The 20,430-nt window shown below is 45.1% G+C and overlaps 1 protein-coding gene across 1 annotated transcript in view; it reads left to right on the plus strand.

Annotated features, from left to right (window-relative positions):
• Positions 1-4,318: 4,318 nt before the first annotated feature.
• The window catches only part of espnlb (espin like b), a 55,286-nt gene continuing 39,174 nt past the window's right edge, over positions 4,319-20,430 (plus strand). The window contains exons 1-2 of the mRNA XM_048604632.1: positions 4,319-4,683; positions 9,828-10,018. Coding sequence (XP_048460589.1) covers positions 4,390-4,683; positions 9,828-10,018 — 485 coding nt within the window. The 5' untranslated portion in view covers positions 4,319-4,389. The remainder of the gene's footprint in view (positions 4,684-9,827; positions 10,019-20,430) is intronic.

Here is a 20,430-nt window from a genome sequence, read left to right on the forward strand (position 1 = left end):
ATCCTCGCTGTAGCACTAAAGCTGTGTGCTCCAAAATTAGCTGCACTCACCTAGCCAAGAACTTCTGACACAGTTACAACACTGGCATCTACCTGACAATGTGGAAAATTGCCCAGGTAAATCCTATACATGAAAAGGATGACAAATCCACTCCAGCCAATTACACTTAATTGCAAAGTGATGAAAGGTGTTGCTGACAGTGCTACTGAGTAGTATTCAGACCTCAATGTTCCTCAATGATGCTCAGCTTGGGTTTTGCCTGGAATACTAGGCTGCTGACCATCTTACAGCCTTAGTTGAAATATTGACAAAAGAGAGTAATCATATAATCCCTACAGTGTGAAAACAGGCCAATCAGCCCAAACTGCCCCTCCAGGGAGCATCCCACCCAGACCCATTCTCCTACCCTGTTCTGTAAACCCATCATTTTCCATGTCTAACCCACCAAACTTACACATCCCTGGATACTATAGGCAACTTAGCATGGCCAATCCACTTAACCTGCACATCTTTGGACTGTGGAAGGAAACCAGAGAACCCACAGGAAACCCACGCAGACACAGGGAGAATGTGCAAACTCCACGCAGACAGTCACCCGAGAGTGGAATCGAGCCTGTGTCACTGGCACTGTGAGGCTGCAGTGCTAACCACTGAGCCACCGTGCTACCCTGAAGGTATTCAACATAGGAAGAGTGACTGCATTCAACAACATTGCACCATTTGACTGCGAGAAAGGCAACAAGGAGCTCTCAGAAACTTGAAATCAACATGAATCATGGGGATAATTCTACTGGTTGGAATCGTGCCTAGCTGAAGGGAAGATGGTTGCAGTTCCTAGAGGTCTGTCATCGGCCCTAGGAAATCTCTGCTGGAGTTCCTCAGAGTAGTATCTGAGACCCAACCAAGTTCAGTTGCTTCCTCAACACCCTTCCCTCTATCTTAAGATTAGAAGTGGGGATGTTCACTACAGATTGTGTGTGCCTACACCACTTGGACTGCAGCAGTTCAAGGCAGTAATTCAGCTTCTCAAGGGAATCTTCTCAAGGGAATTGGCCTCGTGAGGGCTGATGTAGCCACAACAGCTACAGTTGTATGGTAAGTGACTGTCTGGAGAAACAGATCCACACATTGCCACACCTATGGATGCGATGAGAAATTTAAACAATAGTACCTTAAAAGGGGAAAAGAAGCAAGTAAACACAGACTGGACCATAATCACTTAAGGGCTGCATTTGCTGACACCAGCTGTATACTGCTTAAATTTGTGCAAGTGTATTTAAACAGGTGAGATGTGGCATGGGAAAGCCAGATGCAGCAGGGAGGAGAAGGAAGGGGAGGGTGATATGGGAGGGTGAACAGATGGGGGCCTCCTTGACCTGACCCTCCCCACACCCTTGCTCTTTCCCACAACCCCTAGGTTCCTGGTCCTCATTCTCTCCACCCACTGTCCCTCCAGTCCTCCTCACACTCTGTTCCTCCTCCTCTCAGGTCCAGTGTGCACACTCTCTCCCCCAACTCTGGCCCCTGTTTCCCAGAACTGGACCCTCACTGTCTAGTCCCTGGACCTCACTCTGTCCCCTCCATCCCATCAAGAGCCATGTTTCAAAATAACACTTCTTCTTTGTGCACATCGTCACTGCATTTTACTTGATAACATACTGGGTCTGGAACTGCATGCACAGTTTCCCACAGATGCAGCCAATGTCATTAAGATAATGAGGGGTTGATGAATCCTGCTCAATAGCATGCAACCTCCAGTGAATTATCATTTTCTCACTCTTGTACGTACCAGTCTGGGTTCAAGAACTGGGATGCTGTGAAGATCGCAGTGAAAGAACCATCCCCTAGTCACCCCTGTGTTGCAGGTAAAAGAAAACCCTCTCTGACTCTGAGTGCTGAAAACCAACAAAAGGAAACATGACAAGTAAAGGACACTCTCTTACCCTGAATGCTGGAATTCAATCATGTTCCAAAGGAATCCGAACGACAAAATCTTAACCAATCTGCAAAACTAAGGATTACGAAACTGACTCTTCAACTTCCAATCTCAATGCTACCTATAATATCCTCTGCAACAGTGGCACCATTTAACTATCCACACTTTGCAAAGAATTCAAAGACTGATCTGTATTTTTTTAAACTTTTATCCTTTGGATTAGTGTTCCGTTCTAGTCTCCCTGTTATAGCAAGGATATTATTTCGCTGGAAAGGGTTCAAAAGAGATTTACCAGGATGATGCTGGGAATGGAGGGTTTGAGTTAAAGGAGAGGCTGGATAGGCTGGGACCTTTTTCCACCGGAGCACAGGAGATTGAGGGGTGACCTTATCGAGGTTTATAAAATCATGAGGGGTATAGATAAGGTGAATGGCTGGTGTCTTTTCTCTAGGGTGGGGGATTTCAAGACAAGGGGACATATTTTTAAGGTGAGAGGAAAAAGATTTTAAAAAGACACAGAGCGTGGTTCATGTGTGGAATAAACATCCAGAGGAAGTGGTGGTTGTGGGTACAGTTACAGTATTTAAAAAAACATTTAGGTAAGTAGGTGACTATGAAATGTTTGGAGGGAAATGGTCCAAGTGCAGGAAGGTAGCATTAGTTTAGTTTGGGATTATGGGTGGCATGGACTGGTTAAACTAAGGGATCTGTTTCTGTGCTATATGGCTCTCTGACTCTGGGCTTAGTATTTAATAAACTCAATCTTTGTTAGCTCAAGAAAGCCTGGTTAAATGGGGTCCTTTAAAACGCATATTTATTTGGGTTTAAGAGAAAAGTATCCACAGGAAAGGGATCCATTTTTAAATTCACTTGTAACCAACTGAGAAGATGGGTGAATAAAGACAAGGAGAATTTCATCCCTCCACACCTGGGGTTTCCTCTCTCAAACCATAACAAATTGGGAAGCATCATCTGGGATTTGATGTTACACATGAATTAAAAAAGAATTCTGATTTCTCAGATACTGAAGCAGATCGTGTCTATATGTAGCAAAGATGCAGTAATCGTTCAGAATGGAGCTGATAAGCGGTAAGTAACATTCATGTCAGACAAATGCCAGACAGTGACCATGTTCAACAAGAGACAATCTGAGCATTTGCCTTTGACATTCAATTACATTACCATCATTGTATGCCGTACTATCAACATCCTGGGGGTTACTATTGATCAGAAACTGAACCATATAAATGCTGTGGCTACAATGACAGGTCAGAGTCTAGGAATTCTACAGTATGTAACTCACCTCATGGCTCCTTTCCACTTGGCAACCCTCCACAAGGCACAAATTAGGAGCATAATAGAATACTTTCCACTTGCAACAATGTTCAGGAAGTTTGAAACCATCCAGGACAAAGTAACCCGTTTGATTTCCCCACATCCATGAACATTCACTCCCTCCATCACCGATTGACAGTACTTTCCATCTACAAAATGCACCGCAGCAACTCACCAAGGCTCCTGAGGCAGCATCTTCTAAACCCACAATCTCTGCCAACTCCATGTATAAGAGTGGCAGCTACACAGTAACACCACCTCTTGCAAGTCCCTCTCCAAGCCACTGAGCACCCAGACCTGTATCACTGTTTATTCAGCACAACTTGGGTCAATATGCTGGAACTCCCCTCCCCTGAAGTGAAAATGTACCCATACCACATGGATTGCAAGAGTTCAAGAAGGCAGTTCACCACATTTTTCAGGGCAATTAACAGTGAGTGAGAAACACTAGCCCAGACAGAGATGGCTGTAAGCCACAATGATTTTTATTTGAAAGATGCAGTTTAAGAAGAGTCTGGTATCCCTTCCCAATATTCTATAGTCAAACAAGCACAAAATATTGCGGATGCTGCACATCTGAAACATAAAAGAAACTCAGCAAACTATTCCAGACTGGAAGCGTTAACTCTGTTTCTCTCTCTCTCCACAGATTCTACCATAGTTGCCGAGTTTCGGTATCATTCTCTGCGGTTGCTCTGCCCTAGAGCCAGCAGTCGATGCACCCCCCTCTTGTTGAGCCTGCCGTCTGCTCTCAGAGTGACAGGTTAACAGCCTGTTAGAGGAGACAGCAGAGGGAGGAGGGAACATCAAGGTGATATTACAGAGGGAAGACAAATTGGGTGCATCCCAGAAAATGGATCCGATAGAGAAATGGAACATGACGCTTTGAGTTGGTCAGGAAGGCTGACGCGTATTCACAAAGGGCAGGGGTTGGGCTCATGTTAGTGTCATAAGTTTTACAGCGAGCTGAATGAACATAGCACTTTAACCTGAGAACTCGATCGCACCCGATCCAGTCACGGAACGGCCAGTGTCCCGAGCCCTGACAGGACCCTCCCCTTACTCAGGGGGACCAGGAGCCAGCACAAGGACAAATCGTTTCATGTTGTTCCCCAGCCATGGTTTCTCAGCGCTGCCTGCTCGCTGCGAGGGATGGAGACCTGGAGGCACTAAACAGCCTGGAGGCCAGCGGTAAGCTGAACGAGAGCATCGAGGATCAGCTGGGAGCCAGCCCGGTCCACCACGCCGCCAGGGCGGGCAGGTTGGACTGTCTGAAATTCCTCGTCACCCAGGCGAAGCTGCCGGCGAACAAGCGAGCGAGAAACGGAGCGACTCCCTGCCACGATGCCGCTGCCACCGGGAACATCGAGGCGCTGCAGTGGCTGACCCGGGTCGCTGGCTGTGACATCCGTGTAGGTGACTCCAGGCACCGCGACTAAACACTGCAGCAGTTAGTTACTCACTTCTCCCAGGCAATTACAGTCAGGAAGTAACAGGTAGAGAGGCTCAGAGACACTAAACAGGGAATGGACCAGCCTGTTATAGGACTCTGTGCAGGAACTAGACCTACCGGAGCTATACCCGATATGAGGCATCGTTTATCACTGGTATAGGAGATATACGGGAATTGTAAGCTGTATATAGGAACTAGACCCTCAGGAGCTGTATCTTATAATAAGGCAACGTTTATCACTGGTATAGGAGATATACGGGAATTGTAAATTATATATAGGAACTAGACCCTCAGGAGCTGTATCTTATAATAAGGCAACGTTTATCACTGGTATAGGAGATATACGGGAATTGTAAATTATATATAGGAACTAGACCCTCAGGAGCTGTATCTTGTAATAAGGCAACGTTTATCACTGGTACAGGAGATATACAGGAATTGTAAGTTATATATAGGAACTAGACCCTCAGGAGCTGTATCTTATAGTAAGGCAACGTTTATCACTGGTATAGGAGATATATAGGAATTGTAAATTTTATTTAGAAATTAGATTTACTTGGAGCTGCTCCCTATGTAAGGGAACTGTAGAGTACTGCTGAGGCAGCTATTTAGGGATTTAATGTGGGTCAGGCATTGCACATAAGCTTTAATGGGATATAAACCCAAGAATGTTGGAGAAACTCAGCAGGTCTGAAAACATTTGTGGAGAGAAAAACCGTGTTAAGTTCCCAGTCTTGGGAAATTCGTGTGTTATTGAGGTATGTTCAAGCAACGACGACACAAAAAGCTCGTTCAAGGAAGGACATGTTCAGAAATAGGGACTGGGGTCTGTGGATTTTACACAAAATGATGTGACAGAAATCAAAGGAAAGACCTTGTGAATGATCAGGCCAGATTGGCTGGCGTTTGGAAGGGCTGGGTGAAGAGATAGGATTTGGGCCTGAGAGACAGAGCCAAGCCTGGTTTTACAGCAGGGAACATGCTGTGAAGTTCTTGGTGGAGGTTTAACCAGCCTTACACAACCATTAGTAGATCTGGAGGGCCATCAGGAATCAGGAGTGGTCCTTCCACTGCTTCCTAATACCCTCAAATTCAAGACAGAAACATGACTAGTCTTCAGACAGTTCATCAAACTGAGAGGGGCCTGGAACGGACCAGGAACATAAAACAGTGTTGGAGAGCTGGGCTGACCAATGGTAAATTGTTCTGTTTTCCGTGAAGATTGGGCTAGTGTAAATTGACCTCTCCAGAGGTCACAGGAAAGAATTTGGAGACATTGGTTGTTAATCCCTTCAACAGCAAGATTAGGCCAAAATAAATAATCTTAGGTGGTTCAGCCTCAGAGCGAGGACTGGGTACAGTTTTGGTCCCGGTGTAATGAGAGAGGGTCCACTGCAGGGATAGCCCTGGATTAAGCACTGACCTTTAAGAAAGGGAGCAGAAGCTGGGAATGTTTTACCTTCATTCAATGGCTGTTGTGCTGCAGTGCTTGTGTCCCTACCTCTGAGCTAGGAGGAATGAGTTCAAATCCCACCTGTTCCAGCCATGTATCGTAACATCCCTGAAGAGCTGGATTAGAAAATAACAACACTGAAACACTCAGTGCTGATTGAAGTACTCAACAGCCTAAAGACTTGCAGAAATTCCCCATGGTCATAATGGCAGTATGGGTGACCCTACACTACAGCAGCTCACTGCCTACTACAAATGGAAAATATATGCCATTGCTAGCTAGTACAGGGATGTGGTTGCAGGGTGACCAGAAGTGAGCAATATTAAACGGTACTTAGGGTATAAAGGCACAAAAATAAGCAAAAAGGAGGTGGCCCTCCCCACCCTTATCTGCTTTTCAGAGGGACCACTCTCTCCGTGACTCCCTTGTCCGCTCCACACTCCCCTCCAGCCCCACCACACCCGGCACTTTTCCCTGCAACTGCAGGAAGTGCTACACCTGCCCCCACACCTCCTCCCTCACCCCCATCCCAGGCCCCAAGAAGACTTTCCACATCAAGCAGATGTTCACCTGCACATCTGCCAATGTGGTATACTGCATCCGCTGTACCCGTTGTGGCCTCCTCTACATCGGGGAAACCCAGCGGAGGCTCGGGGACCGCTTTGGAGAACACCTACGCTCAGTTCGCAATAAACAACTGCACCTCCCAGTCGCGAACCATTTCAACTCCCCCTCCCATTCCTCAGACCACATGTCCATCCTGGGCCTCCTGCAGTGCCACAACGATGCCACCCGAAGGTTGCAGGAACAGCAACTCATATTCCGCTTGGAAGCCCTGCAGCCCAACGGTATCAGTGGATTTCACAAGCTTCAAGATCTCCCCTCCTCCTACCGCATCCCAAAACCAGACCAGCTCGTCCCCGCCTCCCTAACCTGTTCTTCCTCCCACCTATCCCCTCCTCCCACCTCAAGCCGCACCCCCATCTCCTACCTACTAACCTCATCCCGCCCCCTTGACCTGTCCGTCCTCCCTGGACTGACCTATCCCCTCCCTAACTCCCCACCTACACTCACCTTTACTGGCTCCATCCCCGCCTCTTTGACCTGTCTGTTTCCTCTCCACCTATCTTCTCCTCTATCCATCTTCTGTCCGCCTCCCCCTCTCTCCCTATTTATTTCAGAACCCCCTTCCCCTCCCCCATTTCTGATGAAGGGTCTAGGCCCGAAACGTCAGCCTTTCTGCTCCTATGATGGTGCTTGGCCTGCTGCATTCATCCAGCTCTGCACCTTGTTGTCTCAAAAAGGAGGTGGGGCAGCTTTGTTCATAAAGGACAGTAGCAGTGTAGCTGTCATTAGGGATACAGGTGCAATAGGTTGTGGTGTGGAATCAGTTATAGAGTCATGGAGTCATACAGCATGGAAACAGACCCCTTGGTCCAACCAGTCCATGCCAACCATAATCCCAAACTAGACCAGTCCCACCTGCCTGCACTTGGCCCATATCCCTCCAAACATTTCTTGCTCATGTACTTATCCAAATGTCCTTTTAAATGTTGTAACTATACTCTCATCCACCTCTTCCTCTGGAAGTTCATTCCACATACGAACTGCTGTCTGTGTGAAAAATTTGTCCCTCATGTCTTTTTTAAATCTTTCTCCTATCACCTTAAAATATGCCCCCTAGTCTTGAAATTCCCATCAGAAATAGCAAGGGAAAGAAGTCACAGTGTGGAGTTGTTTATAGGCTTGTGAAGTGTTTCCTCAAAGTCGGACAAAAGTATAAATCAGGAAACAGTGGAGGCATGTAAGAAGAGCAGTAGAATAGTCATTGGTAATTTCAATCTACAGACTGAGTGGACAAATCAGATCATAGAATCATAGAACATAGGCAAGGATAAAAGGTAAAGTCGCTGTAGTCTTTCCAAAGGGCTGCTACAGGGCTGCCGTTTCATTAGAGAGAGAGAGACGACTGGTGGTGGTTTAACTCAGATGAGAGGACAGGCCTTAAACACAAAAAGTCAGCATGCAGGTGCAACAAGTAATTAAGAAGGCAAATGAAAATTTGGCCTTTATTGCGAGGGGGTTGGAGTTTAAAAATAATGAGGCAGTCTTGTTACAACTGTTCAACTATTGTTAAGGCCACACGTGTACAGTTTTGGTCCTAGTATTTAAGAAAGGATATGCTGGCATTGGAGACCGTTCAAAAGAGAATCATTTGGTTGATTTTTGGGATGAATGGTTTGACTTTACAAGAATGGTTAAACAGTTTAGGCCTATTTTCTTGACAGTTTAGAAGGATGAGGGGTGATCAAATTGAAATGTGCAAGACTCTGAGGGGACTTCACAGGGTAGAAATAGAGAAGATGTTTTAACTATTCCGGGATGCTTGAATTAGGGAATGTAGTTACGGAAAAAGGGGACAATCATTTAAAAGTAAGACACAAGAGAATTTCTTCTTTCAGAGGGTAGTGAATGAAATTCTCTACCCCAGAGAGTTGTGGAGGCTAGATCACTGAAGTATTTATAGAGGAAGTAGACAGATTTTTGGAATATGGGGAGTTGAAGGCCGTGGGGAGCTGGCATGGAAGAGTCATGAGGCCTCGGGCAGATCAGCCATGATCATATAGAATGGTAGGGCAGAGTTCAGGGGCTGAATTATCTACTTCTGCTCCTATTTCTTATGTTCATATGCTGACCTACTTTTGCCAGCGACACCTGCATCCTGAGAATGTTTTTTATTTAAATAACCAAAATCAGCAAATGGGCACAGTCTTAAATTTAGTCAAATATATGATAAATGAGTTTGTTGGGGCATAAAATTCAGGGAATAGAATTGTCATGAAGGTGAAGGCAGTAGATTCCGAGAAACTTCAATATTTTTGTGATTAAAACAGTTTCACACAGAGGTAGAAACTAGCCCACAGAAATCACTGACAACAAGGTGTAGAGCTGGATGAACACAGCAGGCCAGGCAGCATCAGAGGAGCAGGAAAGCTGATGTTTCTGGTCTACACACTTCTTCTAGACCCGAAACGTCAGCTTTCCTGCTCCTCTGAGGCTGGTTGGCCTGCTGTGTTCATCCAGCTCTACACCTTGTTGTCTCAGATTCTCCAGCATCGGCAGTTCCTACTACCACAGAAATCACTGTTGTCTGATGGAAAAGACATGTATAATGAAAGAAGGTTAGATACTGGGGCAGTAGATATTATCACTTACGGCAGAAGACACAGAAAATTGGTAAATAGCCAAGGGTCCTTAGGCACATTAACAGAAGGAGTACTCTGGAATACTTTGCCAAGTGGTTCTTGAACCACGAATGGTGCTGATTCTGTTCTGGTTCCTCAGTTTCTCCACATAAATGGCTGTTTTTATTGGAGATTGCAGAAAATTAGTCTGATCTGAAGATCCTGAGATTACGTTAGGGTTCAGATTAAGAGAAATTATTAAAATGGTAATTAACTAATGCTCAATCAGAAGCAACATTGAGCTGCAGTTCAACGTGTACCCAGTACTGGATTCAAACCAAACATATTTCCCTCTAGAATCAGCAGAGGTAGTATGTTAGTCCACACATGAAGAGCTGGGCACTCTAGTGGGCTTTATTTTTTTCTGTCTTGTGAAACATGCTGATCAAAGCATTTCCTCTGTAGGCCTGCGATGACCACGGCGCATCTGCCCTCCACCTGGCAGCTCGGTTTGGCCAACTGGATACGGTCCAGTGGTTGCTACAGGAGGGCTGCGACGCCATGATGGAGACGGACAATGGCGCAGTGCCAGCACACTACGCAGCAGCAAAGGGAGATTTGTCTTGTTTGAAACTCCTCATCGCCCACGCTCCAAGGTAAGAGAGGCATCCAAGGCAAAAATTCATTTGTTCAGGTTTTGCATCTGGCGGTGTTTAAAGTTGAATGAGTGCAGGTTGATTCCACACCCCTGCTTTAGAAGTGGCACATGCCAGAACTCCTGCTCCTGATCTCTGCCCACTGACTTTTAACCTGAGGCACCGTTTACCCTCTCAGGATGATAGAGATAAACATTTCATGGCACTGTTTCAAAGAAGAGGAACATTCTTTCTGATATCCAGGCAATTCAATTAATCATTAAATCAATCAGAAAACAGGCCAACTGCAAATTATATGGTCATTGTCATAATAATGATAACCTATCGTGTTTCCTAAGCTACAATAACTATGCTTCAAACGAAGTTAAATTTGGCTGAGGAAAGACACAGTTGTGGAAAATGTTTGAATTACACTCGTCAGGACAAGTCACAAGAAATAACAATGTAAAAGGAAAGCAATATCTATACTGCATGAGAGAAGTGTTGGTTGGCAACTGGACTCTGATTAGAAAAACCATTGCCATCGAAATTGCGCCAGCTAATGATGAGTGACAGTTAACTACTGAGTTTGGTTTCCAATATAAACCAGACAAGTTGACTCTGATTGGTCAAAACATTGTCCTAATAAATTAACCTGAGAATGGCTGCCGCATATTTTGTCAAGTTGAACTAGATGCAGTGTGTGTATATGCAAATCAAAACAAAATAATGCAAATGTTAGTAATCTGAAATGCAGACAGTGCAAGAGAAACTCAGCATGTTTGGCAGTATTTGTGAAGGAAGAAAGAGTTAATATTTCGAATCTAATATGACTCTTCTTTTGAGCTGAAAGTAGCTGGATTTTTTTTAAATTTTAGTGACAGAGGGGAAGGAGAAGCAAATAGAGCATGCCCAGAACAAAAGACAATAATGATGGTAAAAGAATGATAGAGATGTAAACTAGGTGTAAATATTAGCTATAAAAAAAGGAGAAAATGGATCAACAAAGCCAACAAGAAACAAACAAGATGCAGCCGGAAGAGGGTGGGAAATTTAAGAAAAATGGAGGACAGAACTCGTCCTCTGAAGTTCCACAACAAAATATTCAGTCCTAGAAGCCACTGTGTGTATATTTCAATAGGTTCAATATTAATGCAAGCTTGTTCTTCATTTAAAATGTGTGTGGGGGATGAGGGGGTTGGGAATGCTCAGGTATTATACTCCTTTTCTACTACATCGTGGATCGCAACTGTTGTCCCATGCTTATCTTCTCTCCCCTTACCCTGACACCCCAAACCTCCCAGCAGTGAGGGACCAATGGTAATCTGGAGCTTCCTGTAGCGGATGGTTGAACGGTAGTAACTGGCTCAGCAGGACCCTTCGGCAGTACTGTCCACTGGAAAATATTGATCTCAAAAGTAACTCTGTGTGGATACTCGTGGGCTTAAGGAGTACGAGGGTGTCAGTGGTGATCTTTTTGTGGTGCTTGATCACCAGGCAGGGAGAAAGAGGCACTTGATGTTGAACAGGGAGGGACCTGCAAGTTCTGAACTATCACTGTTCTCCATTAATATAGCACAGTGGGATTAATCCACCCTCCCCGCAGCCTGTCTCAGTGTAAGTCTTGTGCTGCAGAAGGCAGCAGCTCTGTTTCTGAGCTACCAGCTCTGTGTTCAAGTCCTACTTTAGGACATGGTGGATTTAGAAGTGTTCATAAACATGTTTCACTGTGAGGCTGGTAAGCTGTATGCTAATCCTTCCAGCACTTCCTTACATATTCCTTTCCCCATTCCTTCCAAAGAAATTCCTATTATTCCAGAAGCATAGGGTGAATAGCCAAGGTCTTTTTCCCAAGGTAGTGGAGTCTAAAGCTAGAGGGCATAAGTTTAAGGTGCGAGGGGAAAGATTTAAAATGGACCTGAGGGGCAACTTTTTCCTACAGAGAGTGGTGCGTGTATAGAATGAGCTGCCAGAGGAAGTGCTGGAGGCTGGTACAATTACAACATTTAACAGGCATCTGGATGGGTACATGAATAGAAAGGGTTTAAAGGGATATGAGCCAAATGCTGGCAAAAGGGGCTAGATTAATTTAGGATATCTGATTGGCATGGACGAGTTGGACTGAAGGGTCTGTTTCCATGCTGTATATCTCTGTGATTCTATCACTGTAAGGAGGGGTAAAAAAGGTGCATGTAAAACTGGCTTAAATTCAGTCTCCTGCTCCTCTGATGCTGCTTGGCCTGCTGTGTTCATCCAGCTCTATACCCTGTTATCTCAGATTCTCCAGCATCTGCAGTTCCTACTATCTCTTAAATTCAGTTCAGTTGGTTACGGTGAAGAAAATGTGAACCATTTGTGAACTTTGGTACGGAAATATGAAGAGCTTTCTGTTTGACAGACTGATCTCTGATAACTGCAGGACATCTGCTAAGTGACTGCTGTGCCTGCAGTCTTTGTGCTGTCATTGTAACATGCTACTCATCAGCTGTGTAGCTGACTAATGATGCATGGGACAGCTGTGGTCTCTCGTAGATCTGATGCCCCATTCTCAGGTGCTGTCTGTACAGGGATCAATCAATGCTTCATATCTAATGCAGACTTTTCCCTTTCAGCCACTTGCTGATCTATTTCATCAGCTCCTTCTGCTTTAGAACAAGGAGCAGCTCAACTCAAAGACATGGAAACATTGCTATTCTGCCACCAATGCTTCACGGCTTGTCTTTGAACTATCTCCAAACACTCTGGTGTTAAACAAAATACTTTAGTGGGGCTGAGAGGATACTCACAGTTTCTCTGAGGCTCTCACTAACTTTTCTGAGCCTTTTTGTTTCTGTTAAACCCTCTCCAGTGAGCCCCAATTGTGCCAGACCCAGGACGTGCTCCTCCTGCCCTCGTTTTGACTACATTTCCTACAGTGTAGTGTTGGTGGAGGATTCATCAGCCTTAATGTCCCTAATTAACCAAGAAATGATGTAACTAATGGACAGAAGCTTGCAGCCCGATGCCTGGTTTGTGCAAATGCCTGTGTTGGCCAAAATATTGTGCCTGATGAATTTAGCAGTTGTTGGAACATGCCTGTCAATTGTGCACAGGGTTAGCCAACCACCGGTGTGTCAGATTTGAAAGGTAATTCTACTTCAGGGAATACGGATAAACTAATAAGCAATGGGGAGTATTGTAGCTGAAATTCACCTGGTCCTTGCATATTGTTCATGAAGAAGCATTCACTTGTTACATATTTCTTTCCACACTCCCTTAAGTTAAACTCTATGTCCCTCCTCTTTCCTGGGACTTTTAAACATCTACATGGATCGCGAGTGGGGACTGAGGTGAGGTTCCCTCAACAGATCCAGACGCAATGAAACTTTTCAAGATTCTGACCTGAGGTAGGTCCAAGGATTTTCTGGTTTAATGGGGTCCACTTTGAGACTAGTTCCACTTCAACTGGCTCAGGCTTCACATGGACTTTAGGTAACAATGTGGCAATTTCCACACTGCCTCTCAACATATGGTCTTCTCCTGTATTTTTTTGACTTTAACACTGGTTTACACACTTAAGTTCTGCAATAAATCTATTAGAATGAATCACAGAATGGTACAGCCCAAAAGGCCAACACACCCTTGCCAGCTATTTGAATTAAGTCTTCAATCATTTCCTCTCCTCTGTTCTTTCTCCATAACCCTGTAAATGTTCCCTTTACAAGAATGTGTTTAATTCCCTTTTGAAATTACTACCATCTTTTCAGGCTTTGCACACCAGGTCACAATAACTTGCCATGAAAAACAATATCGTAACTTTTGTCCGGTTCTTTTGCCAATTATCCCAAAATTGTGTCTTCTCCTGCCACTTGGAACAGTTCCTCCCCATTTACTCTAGGAGAAGCCTACATGATTTAAACACCTCTACTAAGTCATCCTGAGCCCCCTCTGCTTCAAGGAAAACTGTCCCAGCTTGTCTCCAGCTCACTGAAATTCCTCATTTCAGGAATAATTCCAGGAAAACCTCTCTGCAGCATTCCTAAGACACGTGAAAACAGATAGACCTTTGTATGAAACAAATCCTGCATTTATACATTGCTTCTCGTGACTTCAGGACAGCTTAAAATGCTTTACAGCCAGTGAGGTCCTTTTGAAATGTAGTCACTGTTGCAACACACGGAGCTGTATTAAACTGTAAACACTCTGCCCGTTGTCGACAGGTATTCAGTCTGTGTCCTTCGTCCTGAGCATTTAACACTTGCGTATATAATTGCAAGGGTTGATTTCTTTGAGGTTTTGCCTACAGCTATGGCCAGTGTGGATAGAAACATTGTGGTCAGTTTGGCACACACTGAAACCACAGCCCCCTCTTGGATATTGGGGTGCCCTCCCTGTGTCCAGTACTATCAGGAGCCACTCTGCTGAGACCATAGGTACTTGGAGGAAGCCATATGATGCCCTTTGAATAGGTGGGAATGACACTGTTTGTGAAGAGGGCCATGTAAGAGAGACGATGGTGAATGGTAAGCAAAATTAAGCCTGCAGACTCAGACACCTCTGTGGAATGGAAGGAAAAGCCAAGGGCAGACTCTGTGTGTATACGCAGACCGTGTGTGTGTTTGCGTGTGTGTTGGTTCGTGTGTGTGTGTGTGTGTGTGTGTGTAGGCAGACTGTGTCATTTGCATTTTCCGTATGTACTTCTGAGAAACTAGGTGACAATCCAGAAAATCCATCTTCATGTCTTGCTCTTACCCTAGTAAATCAACAGAATCTTGGTCTAGTTAGCCTTAGCCTCGTGCTATTGATCAAACAGCTACACATCTCCTTGCTGAGGTTCACTATTGCCCATGTGAGCAATTATCCACATTGGCAGCATGTTTTGTGTCGAGACAATTTCCAAACACAAACAGGAGCTACCATCCCCCTGTAATATATCAGTGAAGGAAGTAGATCTCCTCGCCAATCACTCTGCCTTCATGGCCAGTTAGCTTAGTTGGTTGGATGGCTGGTTTGCAAGGCAGTATGATGCCAACAGCATGAGTTCGATTCCTGTGCTAACTGAGATCACCATAAAGGTCCTGCTTTCTCAACGTCACCCTTTACTTGAGATGTGGTGACCCTTGGTTTAAACTAGTCACAAAGTTGTAATTCTGTCTAAAGAGAGAGCAACTGTGGTCCTTTGGGACGACGAAGACTTCCACTGACCCATCATCTTCTGTGTCTCAGCACAGTCAGCTTCCTGCATCCTCCTTCTATTTCTACCTTGATGGTCTGACTGTTTGACTGTGAGGTGTCTCACAGCTTGCTTCCAACCCTCCTCACCTGATACCCACAGGGGAAAAAAAAATTTCCCAGCAAGAGTCCCTGGAAGGTCATTGGGACCCAGGATCCTGAGGTTGATGTCATATTCTCAGTGTCCTTCTTCCTGACTCAACAGACCAGCCAGCTCACCATGGAGCAAGGTCTCCAGAAGGCACTGGCCTCCCACTAATATGGATGTGAGAGAGGGAGAAACACCTTCCAACTAGCAAGGAATTCCCTAAGGCATTATCTAAACTATGCTTTAACCAGAAGTGCAACTCTTGATTATATTACGAAAGTCTTTCCGTAGTCTCTAAACACACTGACAATAAGGGTCTTAGCTTCAAATGCAGATAACTGCCAGTGGGTTGTAGGATGACAAGGTGGTGAGGATCGCCTTCACTTAAAGAGCACATTACATTTGTATATCACCTTTAACAAATGAAAATGACTGGCAGGCATAGACCAGCTGGTCCAGCAGACCTGCTCCACTGCCTGGTAACTTTTTGAGAGAGGTGATAAAAGGGAGAGCGCGAGGGGGTAATAAGAGAAAAAAATATACTCTGGCAAATTCCTTTCCAACCCCCACACCCTACCACCGCTCCCTAGAGTTACACAGAATCAGTCCAGAGGATTGTTTGCATCAGATGATGCACAGGATTCCCACACAGGGAATCTGTAGCAATTCCCTATTTAGCGATAAGTTTCAATTTTAGGCCAGATTTTTAAAAAAATTAACGTCTTGCTATTCCTGGCACACCCTTAGATTGCTATCCATCTCAAAGTTTGAAGCTAAAGTTCCTATTCATGTAAAATATAAGATGCACTTTGTTGAAGCAAGATCAGACAAAAACTGACACTGGAACAAATGGGGCAATATCAGGAACGTTGGGCAAATACTTGGTTTTCGGGAGGAGGGCTGTGAAGTTTAAACAGGTGGGGGAGGCAAAACCCAATCCAGGGTCACACAGGCCCTTTCTCTACCCAGTTAATATGATACAATGCACTCGTTGCTGGGTTGAGTTCCCAGTGCAGTTGCAGTAACTTAAGGAGCGCAGCATGTGGCCTGGTACAACAAGGCTCTCAGGGAACATGAGACACCACTATCAAGTCAATTAACTCTTAAGTAGCTGCCACGCTCCAACTTCTCAGGGAATGAATAGGTCCAGGAATTCAAGCTTTACTCCTTCCTCTTTCCAGTGTGATTTTAAACAATTTAGTTTTGAATCTTGCACATTGTTTGCAGTTGTACCATCATCATCAACAGGCTTCCCAATATCCCCAACCCCATTCTGCAACTCAGGATATTCCAGTCTGAATGCTGTGACAAAATCGCGAGAGCAGTGCTCAGCTCCAACCAACTGTGGTAGGTCTGTGTGTGCTGGCACCCAGTCAGTTGTCAATCTTCCCGGGGCTCTCTGTAGGTCATGCTATTCTTTATGTAAATCTATATGTGCTTTCAGGAACCACTGTAACTTGAGTTGCATGCAACCATCGGAGTTTAATAGGGCAGTTGCATTGCATGCAGCAGTCTCTGTTGTATATTTGGCAGTGTTTTTATTTGTTTATGGGTGTGGGTGTCACTAATTGCTCCTAATGTTCCTCAACAAGCTGATGGTGAGCCACCTTCTTCAACCACTTTGGATCAATGTGGTGTACTTACTGTGCTGTTAGGGAGACAGCTCCAGGACTCTAACCTGGTGAAAGGCAGGCAATATATCTCCAAGTCTGGATGGTTTATGGCTCAGAGATAGTGGGCCTTCCTTGCATCTGCTGCCCTCATCCTTCTGAAGCGATAATGACTGGAGGTTTGGGAGATGCATCTTGTACACAGTATACACAATGTTCCACCTTCAGCAGTGTCAGAGAGAGGGAACACTTAACATCTTATGCTAAAAGAATTGGTGTTACACTCAGCAGTCAGTGGAAACTACATCCAACACTGAAGGTGAACCCATGACCCTCCTCCATGACAAAGTCAAGGTGAGTGATGAAGATCTTCTCTACATTTGGGAAATGAAGCGTAGACTGGGTGACTGCTTCATAGAATACCTACGTTCTGCCACAAAAAAAGAACCTGAGCTTCCAGTAGCCTGCCACTTCAACATATCACCCTGTTCCCTGGCCAAAATCTCTGTCTCTGGCTTGCTGCAGTGTTCCAGCGAAACTCAGTGCAGGCTGGATTAACAACATCTCATTTTCCATTTGGGCACTCTGCAGCTCTCTGGACTCAATATTGAATTCAACAATTTTAGGGCTTGAGGCACCTTCTCCTATGTCCTTAACCCAGCCCCCACACACCAGGCCTTGTTGTCACATGGTCTGCTATTACATACAACCCATTGTCAGCCACTAATAGATCCCTTTAACAGCCAATCTCCTAGCCTGATCGTTATCCACTGCTTTGTCTGTCCAATTCTTCCTCTCTCTTTGGGCTCTTTCCCCACCTAGCGTTTACTCCTTACCCACTTCCTCCACTCTACCTTCTGCATAAAAACTGACATTTTCCTAGCTACCATCAGTTCTGAGGAAGAGTCACTGGACCCAAAATGTTACCTCTGATTTCTCTCCACAGATGCTGCTGAGATTTTCCAGCAACTTCTGTTATTGTTTCTGATTTACAGCATCCGCAGCTCTTTTAGTTTTGATTTGGTGGCGAGGGAAGTTGTGGAATGTGTCTCTGTGTCTGATGGAGGGAGCCTGGCATTGCTGAAAAAAAAGTCCCAAGTGAGGTGCTTAATGCAGATGTGCATCAGAAAATGCTAGTGAGGGCTGACCGGGGGAGTGCAAGTAATTATTAATCATTATTATGTATTGGAGGGTGTCAGTCTTTGGGTCACTGTTTAAAATTTCCTTGTTGTTTTGGGGCTTTAAGGCAGCACCTTACTCAGGAGTACTGTGCTGTGAGTTGGAGCCTGGGATTTCCACCCATACTGTCAGCTCAGTTCAACTTATGTAGACAGTTGCTAGACATTTCACATATCAAAAACAAATTGCCCAATTTTTGACAGGAAGGAGAATAACTTGCATTTTTTGTCGTGTCTTTTGCACCCTCGGTATATCCCACGAGATGTACAATGTGTTGAAGTGTTGGCGTGTTGTAATGTAGAAAATGAGGCAGCTACATTTTGTACAGCAACCTGCCACAAATAGTAACATGATAATGACCAGACAATTTGTGTTAATGATGTTGGTTTACAGAGAAACAATGGGCAGGACCCCATTGAGAATGCCTTTGAAATAATGCAGTGGGACTTTTTATATTCACCTGAGAGGGATGATAGAGCCTCTTAATGTCTCATTTAAAGGAGGGCATCACTGACAGCATGGTGTTGATGAGGTGAAGTCTGAGATTTGGACACCATGGGTACACCAGGGAGGGGAAAGTGATGATCACATCCTGGTCCATGTTCAGGGACAGGAGGGTGTGACAGAGGGGATACAGAAGGTAAAAGGGTGTGCATTCTCACCTCCTGCAGCTGTCCAACAGGTCTGAAGTTTGTACAGCTTGAATGGATGAAAACAGGAGCTGCACGGAGGATTAACAAACTGACCACAGCTTTGTGGTGCTTGGGACCATTCAGTCTGCGGTGGTGAGGGGTGTGAATAGGAACATTGTTGTAGCGGGGACTGTATGGTGAGGGAGACAGAAACTGCAAATGGGAGGGTGAGTCCTGAGGGCTGTGTTGCCTGTTGCGGGCCTAGGGTGAAGGATATCTCCTCAGAGCTGGACAGGACCTTGAAGAGAGAGGGGAAGCATCCTGTTTTTAAAGTACCAGTGGCATTGATGAGGCTAACAGAAAGGTTTTGCTGAATGAGTATGAACATCTAGAAACTAAATTAGAAAGCCAAACCACAGAGGTGATGATTTCTGGGTGACTACAATCAGAGAGTTGAATGCATGGTGTGGGAGAAGTGGGTCTTGATTCGTGGGGAACTGGGGAAAGGAGGGGCTACATTGTTGGGACAGTGACCTACACTGGGACTAGAGTTCTGAAGAATCATAACAAGGAGTGAATAAACCCTTCCAAATAGAAGGACAAAGGCAGCAGATACATGGGAACACCAGCCCCAGCTGCAAATTCCCACCAAGTCCTTCACCATCCTGACTTGGAAATATATCACCGTTCCTTCACTGTTGTTGGTCCAAAAACCCTGCATCTCCGTCTCTTAACAGTATATTGGGTGTCCCTACACAATATGGACTGCAGAGTTAGAAGAAAGTGGCTCACTGACATTTCTCAAGGGCAATTAGAGACAGGGCTGACCCAGCCAGCAACACGCACATCCCACAAATGAAGAAACAGGCAAATGTATCTAAGGGGAAACTAGAGAAACACATGAAGGTAAAGAAATACAAATTATACTAATGAGAGGAGGTGGACTCAGAGCACAAGCATCTGCAGAGATGAGAGATAACAAGGTGTAGAGCTGGATGAACACAGCAGGCCAAGCAGCATCAGAGGAGCAGGAAAGCTGACGTTTCGGGCTTAGACCCTTCTTCAGAAACTACATCTGCAGAGATTGTGCTTTTTTGCTCTCTGCATTTTCTATAAAAGTCTAAGCCACAGTTTTGCAGGTCGCAACCGGGCATTCTGCCCATGGTGGTTACTGCCACCTATTGTCAGTAACCATGTTTGCAATCACTCCCATTTCCCAGTGCTGTATCATATTTAAGATTCCCTCATATATTACTATCTACTGGCTCAAATCTTCTGTCTCTGGATTGTTGGCGATGGGGCATACATTGGGAGATTAGCGCCTGGACCCTGTGGAAATCCTGACACAAAACACCTGTGGAAGTTTCCTCGGGAGTTTAAGCATCCAGTGAGCTGACTCTCCGTTGTCTGGGACCCTCCACAACGGGCGATGACAATGAGCCTGGAGTGGAGACCCTGGAGATAGACAAACAGGACACATTTGGATACTCCCATCTCAAATGTTACACAGTTTACTGCCTGAACTAACAGCCAGCTCACTCAACTGAGCACCATAGCTGGCCCCCAGGACCTAACCCATCCCCATCTATCAACCTTGATTAGGTCCAATTACCCTCCCAATTATCACCCCCTAAACACACACCTGACTATCACATGCCCCCAAACGCAGACCTGACTATCACACATTCCCCCAAACACAGACCTGACTATCAC

This window comes from Rhincodon typus, chromosome 13, assembly GCF_021869965.1.
Source record: "Rhincodon typus isolate 14 chromosome 13, sRhiTyp1.1, whole genome shotgun sequence".
In the NCBI taxonomy this organism is placed as follows: Eukaryota; Metazoa; Chordata; class Chondrichthyes; order Orectolobiformes; family Rhincodontidae; genus Rhincodon; species Rhincodon typus.